At 37.0% G+C, this 12566-nt stretch overlaps 1 protein-coding gene across 1 annotated transcript; it reads right to left on the bottom strand.

Moving 5' to 3' along the window:
• Nucleotides 1–8764: 8764 nt before the first annotated feature.
• On the bottom strand, nt 8765–9739 carry LOC111884908 (uncharacterized). The gene has a single exon (XM_023881204.1). The coding sequence runs from the start codon at nt 9737–9739 to the stop codon at nt 8765–8767; it is 975 nt and encodes a 324-aa protein (XP_023736972.1).
• Nucleotides 9740–12566: the final 2827 nt, after the last annotated feature.

The following is a 12566-nucleotide window of genomic DNA, read 5'->3' as shown; positions in this document are numbered from 1 at the left end:
ATTAAATATAGTATAGGCGTAGCTCACTAACAACGAGTTTTTATTAAAAACCGGGCTTCGCTGGAGCAACGTTTCCGAGCCGAAAGCTTTTCTTCTCGGAGCCGTCGGGCGCTCCGGGGCTTTCTTCTCGTGCTAGGGAGGTTCCCTAGACTTGGGAGGGGTTTAGGGAGGCTAGAGAGAAGTTAGAGAGAGAAAGAGAGGCTTATGGTGAGAAGAAAATATGAGGAGTTCACCCTTGTATTTATAGGAGTTTTATAGTAAAGTAGTCTCTAAGCTTCGTCCGTATCTTCCGCGTAAGAGCTCCGTTTTCTGCGTTATTTATATCCACGCTTTGGTATTTACAAGTACTACAACTTTCATTTAGACCCCGTCTGCTAATTCTCCTTCTATCTCATATTTACAAAAACTGTATCGTATTTATCGCGCTCGAATAGTAGCGACTAAGCTTCGTCCATATCTTTCACATACGAGCTCCGTTTACGACTTTATTTACATCCACGTGTTGGTATTTACGAGTACTACAACTTTCATTTAGACCTCGTTGGCTAATTCTCATTCTATCTCGGATTTATAAAACTGTATCGAATTTATCGCACTCGAAGAGTAGAGACTAAGCTTCGTCCATATCTATCTCATAGTATCTCCGTTTTCGACGTTCTTTATATCCATGTGTACGTAAAAATAATATCTACAACTTTCATTTTGACTCCGTCGGCTAATTCTTGACCGATCATAAATTTAACAGTAGGAGGCGTTTAGATTGTTAAATGACCGCGAAGAATTCGTAACTCCTTCATACGAACTCCGTTTTCATCCATCTTTTTACTGTTGAGTTCCTATTAATGAGAAATTTAACTCTCATTTAGGTCGCGTAAGCCAAAAACCGTTCGAACTAAAATTCGAGTTTCGGGCTGTACACTGCTAAGCCGAAACTTTGAAAAATCATAACTTCCTCATACGAAGTCAAATTTGGGCGTTCTTTTTATGGATTTTCTCGTTTTAACATACTCTACGACTTTGGTTTAGATAACTAAGGCTAAAAAGTCTTCTATTGTAAATTCACTTTTTACGCTTCCCGGTGCCGTGCCGGTTTTGCCGTAAAACTTCGACGGGCCATAACTTCTTCGTTATAACTCGGATTTCGGCGTTCTTTATATGTACGGAAACCTTGTGACATATACTATAACTTGGTTAAGATTATTTATTCTAAATAATATTTTGCCGAAAAGTCGTTTTCGACCCCTCTTATCCCTAAATTGACTAGCCCGGATCTACGGGCGTTACAGACCACATCGCTCCGATCATCCCTACTTACGCTCTCCCTCGTCTTCTTCGCCTCTCTCATCTTCAAGGTCAGATTCTCAATCATAACTCTAAAATATGATTGTATCTGTTGACTGTGAAATCGGATATCTCGATTATCGATTTCTTAGGTTGTTCAACCTCCATCTGTGAATCTCGATTAGATTGTTAAACTGTTAGTTTTGATTTTTTTTGTTAGTTTGATTGTTAAAATGGATTACCATTTTCGTTAACTTTTGATGGTGTTCTTCTATATACCTTTACAGGAATCTTAACAGTCACATATTAAATCTTATGTTATATCCATGCAAGATACTATTCTTGACAGATGAGATGACAAGATCTATGGATCCAATTCAAGGTTATGATGTTTTTGATGTGTTGTTTTTCCTGTTGCTATTTTATGTTTATTGTTCATAATTTGTCATTTTTGTCATCTCTATTTGTTAAATTTCACTTGATGGCAGTTGTTTTCTATGATGTTTTTTAATTGTGAGAAGTGTTTTTAAAGTTTAATAGGTGGTTATGTAAAAGATCAAGTTTTTATAATTGTTTTAGTTTCATACCATTTCTAATTCAGATGTTTGTAAACATTAATATCCATGTCATGTAATCTATAATTTATAAATAAAAAAAATTTATATTTAAGGGTACCTGGAACCGAAACCGGTTCCGGGAGCAGTTCCAATTTTATAGGAACCGTTGTAGGCGGTTCTGGTTTCGGTTCCAATAACTTAAGAACCGCCGGTTTCGGGAGCTGTTCCGGTTCCAACTAAAATAGGCGGGTACCCGATTATGCTCATCCCTTGACAAAAATGATATCGTTTAAAAACTATTATTTCTTAAAATTAAAATATGATAACTTCACAAACTTATTTTTTAAAAAAATCTTTTTACAAAGTCACTAGTATAGTGAATGAAAGTATCCCTTAAATTTTTATGATTTTTGGAAAATTATTTTATAGGTTTTTATATAATAATTTTTTTTTCAAATTTTCATGATTATGTTCATTTTGTAAAAAAATTAAATTTTAAAAACTTTAGTTTTTTTTTAAAAAAAATATGGTTAAAAAACGAAATACATTAAAAAGAATTCACCCAATGGTAAGAGAGAGAAAATGAGGGTGGAGGAAAGAGTTGTCCATGAGTTTCTCCATATTTTTATTTTTGATTTTTCATTCATACCCTTAAAACATTTAATATTGTCGGAAATTATTAATATAACATACATAATTATCAAAACGTCATATGATTTTTTGAGATTTTGCCGATAAATAAAATCAAATCTCCATATTTTATTTTTTTAATCTTACCGTAAATATTTGTCCATTATCAATTTTTGAGTCCTCACCAAATCATAATTCTAATTTAATAACCATAATGTCTTTTTACTACAAAAGTAATCAATGTTCACAAGGCTGAAGGGTGTGGCCGTGGTCTGGGACCGCGGTTTGTGCCACGTCAACCGCGAACACCGCCTCTAGGCCGCGGTGCGGTCTTGGCTGCACTGCGACTAGAAAATACTGCGTGATGTGATTGGTCCTTGGGTTTTGACTGCTTTTTTGACCATTGAATCGGTCTTTGTGGTTAATTTCTTTTCTTTTTTTAACTTTACTACACATACACACACACACACACACACACATATATATATATATATATATATATATATATATATATATATATATATATATATATATATATATTACCATTTTACACAACATTTTTACACAACCTTTAACCATATCTCTACTCTTTTTCTCTATTTTTTTTTTGGAAAAATGTCATATTCCAAACGACCCAGCAAAGAAAAAACACCAGTCAGAAACACCAACATCCCAATACATTCATTTGATCAACCGATTTTCTCACCTCCGTATTACCACTACGGCGGTATGTTTCCATATTTTCCACAACGACCAGCGCAACCACTACCACAACCCGACCCGGATTTTAATCCATTTGATTTTTTGTCTCAACTTGAGTTTTGTTAGGCGTGTCAAACCCAACAAATAAAGGGGTACCAAATGACTCCAAAACACTGTTACTTTGCACTAAAAATGTAATACAAGGTAAGCAGGATTGATCCACAAAGACACGGGACAAGTGCTTATACCTTTTTGCAGAAGGTACACTAATGGTCACTAATGGTCACATAAATTTGGGGGGGGGGGGGTATGCAATGATTTAAACAAAAGAATAAAGCAATAAGTAAATGATCAATTAAACAAAAACAAATTCAGGATTTGTGAGAACTCCAACTCTATGCAAGACAAATTAGCAATGTGATTTCGTGGATGACAAGATATTTGTTTAATTCTATCTAAGCTGGTACTTGAAAGTGTTAACAAACTCTAACACTTCCCATTCACCACAATAATTAACCAAAATAACTTCTGTGATTAATCCTAACCAACCTAATCTAAACAAGCTCTTAGAATTAGATTAAAATGTTGCTTTAAACTTTATGTGAAAGTTCCCAACAACACCCAATACTCCTCACAAGCTCGGGAGCATAAGAATGTGTGAAAAGATTTACACTAATTTTATTCAATAGAAATCAAATTAGTGTTTGTTACCTAGTCCAATTTACAAAACAATTACGGATTTTGCAATTAGATAACTTGAATGATCTAACCCTAATTCAAATGGCCAATAAGAATCACAATTAGAATCAAACATTCGATTGAGACAAAATCAAATTCACTAGATAGAAAATTGAAAGCAAACATCAAGTCATATGATTGAGATCACATCCAAATGTCAAGACATAAAGTTGGAGAATTAAGTTTCTAGCCACTCATGACTAGAACAAACACAAACCTAGAAATTAAGAGTTAAATCTTACAAATTGAAATCAAAATGAAATCCAAGTGTTTTCAAGCAACAATCATCTTCTTAAAGCTCCCAAAATCGTCTCCTAGAACTCCAAAATACGACCCATTTTCCTTTTGAACTGGTTACCTTCTTTAAACTAGAATGAAACTGTTTTAAAAGTTGGCGATATGTTTACACGGCCGTGTAAACTATAACTGATGATTTACACGGCCATGTAAATACAAAGAGTAAATTGCTCAAATTTGCCAGGCCTTCGAAGAACATTGCTCACGAGTATGCGTTTACACGGCCCGTGTAAACTATAGGCTTACATTTACACGGCCGTGTAAATCTCTGAAAAGATAAAATCTTCATTTTCCTCTTATCTCTCTCCTCAATGATCCGCAAGTCCCGAAATTTTGCCCCCAACTCTTTTTAACCTCCTAAAACAAGATCCAACCTCCAAAAGTCCCTGAAATATCATAAAAGTGTGTGAATGGAATTGCATCATGAAAAAACCCGAAAAATATGCAAAATGCATGAGTTTAAACCTAAATGCAATACACTTTTATGGATTAAAACTACAAAATGGATGCATGAAATGCATCTAACAAATCTCCCCAAGCTTGAACCTTTCTTGTCCTCAAGAAAGAACAAGAAAAATTTAAACTAGAGAAAATAAAATGAAAGAAGAAAATAAAATCAAAATCAAATCTTTTTGAAATTTTATGCATGAAACAAAAACAAACATGATAAAGATCCAACCCATTTAACCCTGTTTTTGTACCATAGTTGAAAATGTACCTGTCGTGCCCTGGGTCAACTTAGCTTTAGTCTCAAAATATTATATAATAATAGAAACAAGACTTAGCCACTCTCTAATACAACTCAACAGAATCAAAGATCACAACACTTATTCCCTTTTAATATCAATAAGCCAATTCATGGAACAAATTATGGTCTTACTCTCGTAAAATTGTATGTGACAAAACATGCTCAATCATCTCTGTTTCACAAAATATTTCAATGCCCTATTCCATCTGTTTGTTGGTCAACAACAATCTTTTTCTGAAAAATCTTTTCTAAAAATTCCTTAGTATTTACCCAGATTGGTTACAAATCTCAGACCACTTACACCAGTCAAAGTAGTTAAATTCAGCCCCAATGTCATAAGTTCAAAACCAAGTCCAAAGGAATCTTTTGGCGGTCACATATTTTTCCTAGATATATTATTCAATAAAGATATAAACTCAAATATATACAAACTTCCTAATTACATTTTTTTACAAATAAATCTCATGGCTTTCTTTGAAATCCGTGTAACGGGCTTCCAAACAACACATCCAAATCAAATGACCTTAGTGTGCTAGACTTAAAGAGATCCCTCGGGTTTACTTGCCCGAACCTCAAAGGCCACAGATTAGCTTTATTTGGTTATTAAGTTCATGACTTTCTATGGAACCCGTGTAGCGAACTTTCAACCCAATCAGTCCCAAACAATTTTGCTTTAGGCGATTAAGTGTGGAACACCCCTCAGAGTTTACTTGTTCGATTTCCAAAGGTCACAGATTAACTTAATAACATTTTTTCTTTTTCCTTTTTATTATTATTTTTTATTTTTTTTATTTTTTATTTTATTTTATTTTTTTAAGATATATTCACTAACTAAGATAACAAATAACACTCTGGTTAATTTATTTGTTTGGCATATTTCTTTATATTTTCATCATTGACTTTTTTTCTATGGTGTGACATCTCACAGTCTATTACCGTGAGGGGCTTCTAGACATTTTTCGGGGGACTGAAGTTAACATACAAAGACCCGTAGGTATAGTCTGAAACTGTGTCCCCAAGCAAGGTATATAAAAGGGAATGAGCATAAATGACTTTTTAGAGCGCTGGAAGGCTCGGGACATTGAAATTATATATTCTTTTTATGAATTTTTGAATTTGACATTTTAAGTTCAATTGAGCATTACTACTCATAAGACCAATCATATGTCCCAAAGAAGTGACTCATACCTGCTGTTATGCTCAAATGTTGATAATCTTCTCACTTTTTTCTTTGCACAAGTAGCTTCGGGAGGAGTGTTCGTGTGCGATTAACTTGCTTTAAGATTTTTCAATAAAAAGAGCAAGCTAATCTCAAGGCACATAACTCACTTATCAGCTCAACTGTTTTGAAAAGATTCGGTTGCTTGGGATTGGATTTTTTTTTAAACAAATGAATGCAATGCAAAAATTTAGATGCAAAATGCAAAGAATAATAAAAATTAGAAAGAAAATCTTTTTGGCTTTTAAAAAAATTTTCTATGCAGAAAAATGAAAAAGAAAATAAAAAAAAATAAAAAAAAAATAATGCAATATGTACAAAACTAAATGCAACCTACATGCAACGGGATTTATGCATGGATGGATGCCCCTCCCCAAGCTTAAAATAAGCATCGTCCTCGATGCTTGGAGAGAGGCATAGCCGGCTTATTGAGAGCCGGGCGGTGGAGGATATGGTGGGAACTATGAAGGGTAATCAGTAGGATAAAATGAAGGCCACTCGGGGTTGGGATGATGATGGAGGCTGCTGCGGTTGGGTGGGGAGCCCAAGTACTCGGTGGATATCACTCAGCAAGTGATGGATATTGTGGTTATGCTGCTCTTGAGTTACCCATCGCTGATCCTGCTCAGCCCAATGCTCTTCTTGAAGGTTACGGTAGTCCTGAAATTCGGAAGTGATTACAGCAACTCCCGTATAAATCTCTCCTACTTCCTGCTGGAGGCTCGTGTAATGATGATCTAAGCATGTAAACTCGCCCATGTAAAGGTTATGTTCGGGAAAAGGAATAGGACGAGACGAGCTGGAAGCACCTGCAGTTGTAGTTTGAGCAGGAGGAGTGGAAGTGGTGGTTGAAGGTCTACGGGCTGCAGTAACACCCAAGTTGGATTGAAGGTGCCAATTGGTAGAAGAGATGTCATTGGATAAGGCTAATATCTTCTTATTTCGGCTATCGATGCGTAAATATTCTATACCATCGACGGTCCAATGAACATCCCCATTAGGATGGCGGTGAAAGAGATGCATGATTTCTAAAACCTCAAGTGATAAACGAGTACGACCTGGAATTATATTGGTTGGATTGTTGGGTAGATGGAGGCCAAGATGTTCAGCTATAATAGAAACCATGCCTCCACAATGAAGCTGACCACCATTGCTCAAGGCACTTCGGAGCATTTTCTGAACAACCCAACATCCGAAATGAAGGACTTCCTCGGGCTTGTTAATCATGCACCATAAAACTTCTAATTCTTTTTTGTTCGCCTTGCTAATCTCTTCTTGAGGAAATAAGAGAGAAGCAATAATCTGGTGGGTGACCTTCAGAACTGGATGAATAATACTAGAAGCTTTTGCTGTGCCTGACTGAAACTCATATTCACAAGAGATACTTCTCCAAAACCTTCCACATTCTTGCTCAAATACAACATTTTTTCTGCCCTTTGCTGTATATATATCTCGTTTTGCTTTAGGAGCACTGATGATATCACAAAGGGTATCAACATGTATTTGATGAGATTTATTGAGCAAACGGAAGGTGAGGATATGTGTCTGGTAATCAAAAGCAATTGAGGACAAGAGTTCCAACATTGGTGTTTGATAACTGACTGCATGTAGATTCAATAACCCTTCCCAACCAATGTTCTTGAAGAGTTTGTGGACACCTTTATAGATATGAAGATCCTTGAGGGCTTGGATGTCCACAAATTTTTGAGCCCCCATTACTCTTCTAATAAGGCTTGCACACAAAATGTTTTGTTAATTGGTCTAAAAAATAAGACCAAATTTTTATGGGTTTTTCATGGGTTGTTGGTCTTGTTCATCATTAGGTTCTTGACCACCCATATGTGAGGTCCCAATTCTATCCCTTTTTCCACGGGAGGCCATTGTCCAATTGAATTCAACAAAGTTTGCACACAATGTAGGACAATTTAAACTCAAGAGCAAGCACAAAAACTAGCAATATCACCAAAATCACCCTAAAATCTAACTATATGCACAAGTAAAGAGTTTGGAACAATTATACCAATTTGTGCTTGAAAATGGTGGTAGGGTGATGTCCAATGCTTCCCCAAGCTTATCCTTGGAGCTTGATTTTTGACGCAAAATTGAGGAAGATGGAGTGTTTTTGAGGGTATTTTCGAAGAGGGCAGTGGGGAGGAGAAAAATCGCAGCTGGTGTGAAAATAATGAGCAAGAAAAATCGAGTTTAACCTTAAAAATTACTCAGCTCTGTTTTTACGTTTACATAGCCCGTGTAAATTAAAGGGTATCGTTTACACGGCCGTGTAAATGAAGCGCCTCATAAAAGCTGATATGGTCGTTTACACGGCCCTTGTAAATTGTAAGCATACGTTTACACGGCCGTGTAAACCTCTGTAAAGGCCAAAAAAATTGAGTTTTTCACTTTTTCGAATTGCAATCCGCTAATCCACTATTGCCCGAAAAATAATTTTTTACCCTTGTTAAACATGAGAAACAACTTGGGAACTTGAAAACAAAGAAAATATGATGGAAAAACAAGGAATGACAAAAATACCCCCGTGTTGCCTCCCGGTTAGCCGCCCCTTTTTAATGTCGTTGGCTCGACTTTACCCCCTTAATGTGCTTCAGTATTGATACGTGGGTCTCTCCAACACATCAACCTTTTCACCACCTCCTTCTTGACATGTATATTCTTTAAGGGATCCGGTGGAGTTTTTGCTCCTAAATTTTGTGCTTGTTCCACCGGTGGAAGAATTTTGACTTTGGTGGATGGCTTGGGTTTTATATCATCACTCCTCACATGCTTCTTGTCATCAATAAACTCCAAACTCTCCAACACCTCATTGTCTATATCGACCTCCTTTTCAAGCTCTTTGGCTTTGTCCCTGTCAAGTTTTCCTTGCAAAACTAACTCTAGAAATTCATTGTTAGACAAACTTAAACCCTTTTTAGTTGAGGGCTCGATCAAATTCACAAGATTGACGGATTGAACCTCGGAAGGAACCTTTTTTGCTTCATGAACATTGAAGTTGATAACTTGACCATCAAATTCCATACTTAAAGTCACATTGTAGACATCAATTTTTGTTTTGGAAGTTTTAAGAAAAGTTCTACCCAAAAGTATGGAACTTGAACTTAGAGAGTCATCATCTTCCATATCTAAGACATAAAAATCAGTCGGGAAGATAAATTCATCGACTTGCACTAACACATCCTCTAGTACACCCTTTGGGTGTACCAAAGACCGGTCGGCAAGTTGGATGATCACACCGGTTTTGCTCAATGTTCCTACACCAATCAATTTGAAAAGATAATATGGTAGGACATTTACGGATGCACCTAGATCGAGCATGGCTCGGGGCACATGAAGATTCCCCAATTTGCAAGGCACGGTAAAGACATCGGGGTCCTTGCACTTCGGGGGCATCCTCTTTTGCAAAACCGCGGATACATGTTCCCCAACTGTTACGACTTGATTTCCTTTTAATTTCTTTTTAGATACACAAAGATCCTTAAGGAACCTTGCATATCTAGGTACCTGCTTGATGGCCTCGAGGAGTGGAATGTTGATTTGAACTCTCTTGAACATTTACATGATCTCACTCTCTTCCTGTTCTTTCTTCGTGCTCTTTAATCTTTCGGGAAATGGATCAGGTGTGGCTTTAGATTCAGTGACAAAGGGCTTCTTTTCGATTGTTTTCTTTCCCTTCTTCTCTTCTTTGGGTGCTTCTTCGACCATTATTTCTTCTTCCTTTTGATCAACCAACAATTTTGGACCATCATAGCTCTTTCCGCCTGTCAATGTGATGTCACACACGTTGTGCCTTGGGTTTGTTTCAGTTTGTGTAGGTAACTTTCCTTGAGATTCCAGTTTGCTTACGGAAGTAGCAAGCTGTGAAACTTGTTTCTCTATGTTCTTTATGCTTGCTTTTGTCTCTTGTTGGAAAGATTGTGTACTAGTTGCCAAACTCTTCACTATGTCCTCTAAGGACATACTTGATGAACCCAATTGTTGAGGAGGGTGTTGTGGTTGTCTTGGCTGAAAGTTTTGTGGTGGAAAATGTGGTCTTTATTGGTATTGATGTGGTTGACTTGGTTGATAATTTGCCTGTTGATGTCCTCCCCAACCTTGATTGTTACTCCATCTTTGATCACCCCGTGGCTGCCCATATCCCCTTTGATTAGACCCAAGAAAACCTCCCATGGCTTTTGCTTCTTCATAATCTTCCTCTTAAAGTTGAGGGGACATGTCGGTTGTATGTCCCACTTGAGTACAAATACCGCATGGGTGGGGTATGGGATGCACACCTTTGTCTTTGGCTAGCATCATAACCACTTTCGTAATCTCGGACAATTGAGCTTCAATTTGAGGAGTTTGGACCTCCTTTACACCTCGGGGTGCATCCGTGTACCATTCTTCATCATGGCTTGAATGTTTAGAATCTTCAGCCATGTTCTTGATTAGATTGCCGATTTCGGTTGGAGTCTTTTTGGGTAAAGAGCCGCCACTAGAAGCATTAAGAAGTCTTCTCTCCATTGGAGTCATGCCTTCAATGAAATATTGGAGAAGCTAATACTCGGTGATTCCATGTTTTGGACAACGGGCACAAAGTTTCTTAAATCTTTCCCAATATGTGTGGAAAGCTTCTCTTTTGTGTTGCTTGATTCCGATAATTTCCCTCCGTAGGGTTGAAGCTTTCATTTCGGGAAAGTACTTATCCAAGAACAACCTTGCAAGGTCTACCCAAGTAGTCACCGTCTCCGATGGGAGGTCATAGAGCCAATCTTTGGCTGCGTCATGCACTGCGAAGGGGAATGCCCTAAGCTTGATTTGATCCTCTGTGACATTGTGTGGTTTCATACCCACACATACTACATGGAACTCTGTGAGAAACTTGTGAGGATCTTCACTTTCCAGGCCCCTAAATGTTGGGAGTAAGTGAAAATGAGGCCGGATTTTATTTCCAAGTTGGTGGCAGCTGGGTATGTGATGCAAAGAGGTTGTTGAGTAACCTTTTGTCTTGACCATTGATGGAGAGTTTGTTCGGGTGGTGGGTTTGGAGGTGGGTTTCCTCCATGGTTATCCCCCATGGCGTGAGAAGTAGTTGAAGTTTCTGTGGGTGTAGTGTTTGGGATATTATGAACAAGTGAAAAGGGTGGAGTGGTACTTTTGGGTGAGGGTGATTGTGGTGAGATTGATGGGCTTTTTGTTTCTGATGCGGATATACTTGAGAGGGGTATGTCCTCCCAAATGTTGATGACTGGGGGATTGGATGATGAAGAAGTACCGGAAACTGGTTGCCTCTTACGAAGCTTGGCTTGCTTCCTTAACTTCTTTGCAGTCTTCTCTATCTCTGAGTCAATTGGCAATGGTGTACCTGTACGGAAAGATCTAAGCATAAACAAATAGTAACATCGTGTCCCCGGCAACGACGCCAATTTGTTAGGCGTGTCAAACCCAACAAATAAAGGGGTACAAAATGACTCCAAAACACTGTTACTTTGCACTAAAAATGTAATACAAGGTAAGCAGGGTCGATCCACAGAGACACGGGACAAGTGCTTATACCTTTTTGCATAAGGTACAATAATGGTCACATAAATAGGGGGTTGGTATGCAATGATTTAAACAAAATAATAAAGCAATAAGTAAATGATCAATTAAATGAAACAAATTCAGGATTTGTGAGAACTCCAAATCTATGCAAGACAAATTAGCAATGTGATTCCATGGATGACAAGATATTTGTTTAATTCTATCTAAGCTGGTACTTGAAAGTGTTAACAATCTCTCACACTTCCCATTCACCACAATAATTAACCAAAATACGCTCTTTGATTAATCCTAACCTTACTAACCTAATCTAAACAAGCTCTTAGAATTAGATTATAATGTTGCTTTAAACTTTATGTGAAAGTTCCCAACAACACTCAATACTCCTCACAAGTTCGGGAGCGTAAGAATGTGTGAAAAGATTTACACTAATTTCATTCAATAGAAATCAAATTAGTGTTTGTTACCTAGTCCAATTTACAAAAGAATTACGGATTTTGCAATTAGATAACTTGAATGATCTAACCCTAATTCAAATGGCCAATAAGAATCACAATTAGAATCAAACATTCGATTGAGACAAAATCAAATTCACTAGATAGAAAATTGAAAGCAAACATCAAGTCATATGATTGAAATCACATCCAAATGTCAAGACATAAAGTTAGAGAATTAAGTTTCTAGCCACTCATGACTAGAACAAACACAAACCTAGAAATTAAGAGTTAAATCTTACAAATTGAAATCAAAATGAAATCCAAGTGTTTACAAGCAACAATAATCTTCTTAAAGCTCCCAAAATCGCCTCCTAGAACTCCAAAATACGACCCCCTTTCCTTTTGAACCAGTTACCTTCTTTAAA

This window comes from Lactuca sativa, chromosome 4, assembly GCF_002870075.4.
Source record: "Lactuca sativa cultivar Salinas chromosome 4, Lsat_Salinas_v11, whole genome shotgun sequence".
Taxonomy (NCBI): Eukaryota; Viridiplantae; Streptophyta; class Magnoliopsida; order Asterales; family Asteraceae; genus Lactuca; species Lactuca sativa.
This window is presented reverse-complemented; position numbering and strand designations above follow the sequence as displayed.

What these genes read in the sequence shown, in the direction of transcription:
- LOC111884908 (XM_023881204.1), bottom strand. Translation starts at nt 9,739, where the DNA reads ATGTTCAAGAGAGTTCAAATCAACATTCCACTCCTCGAGGCCATCAAG.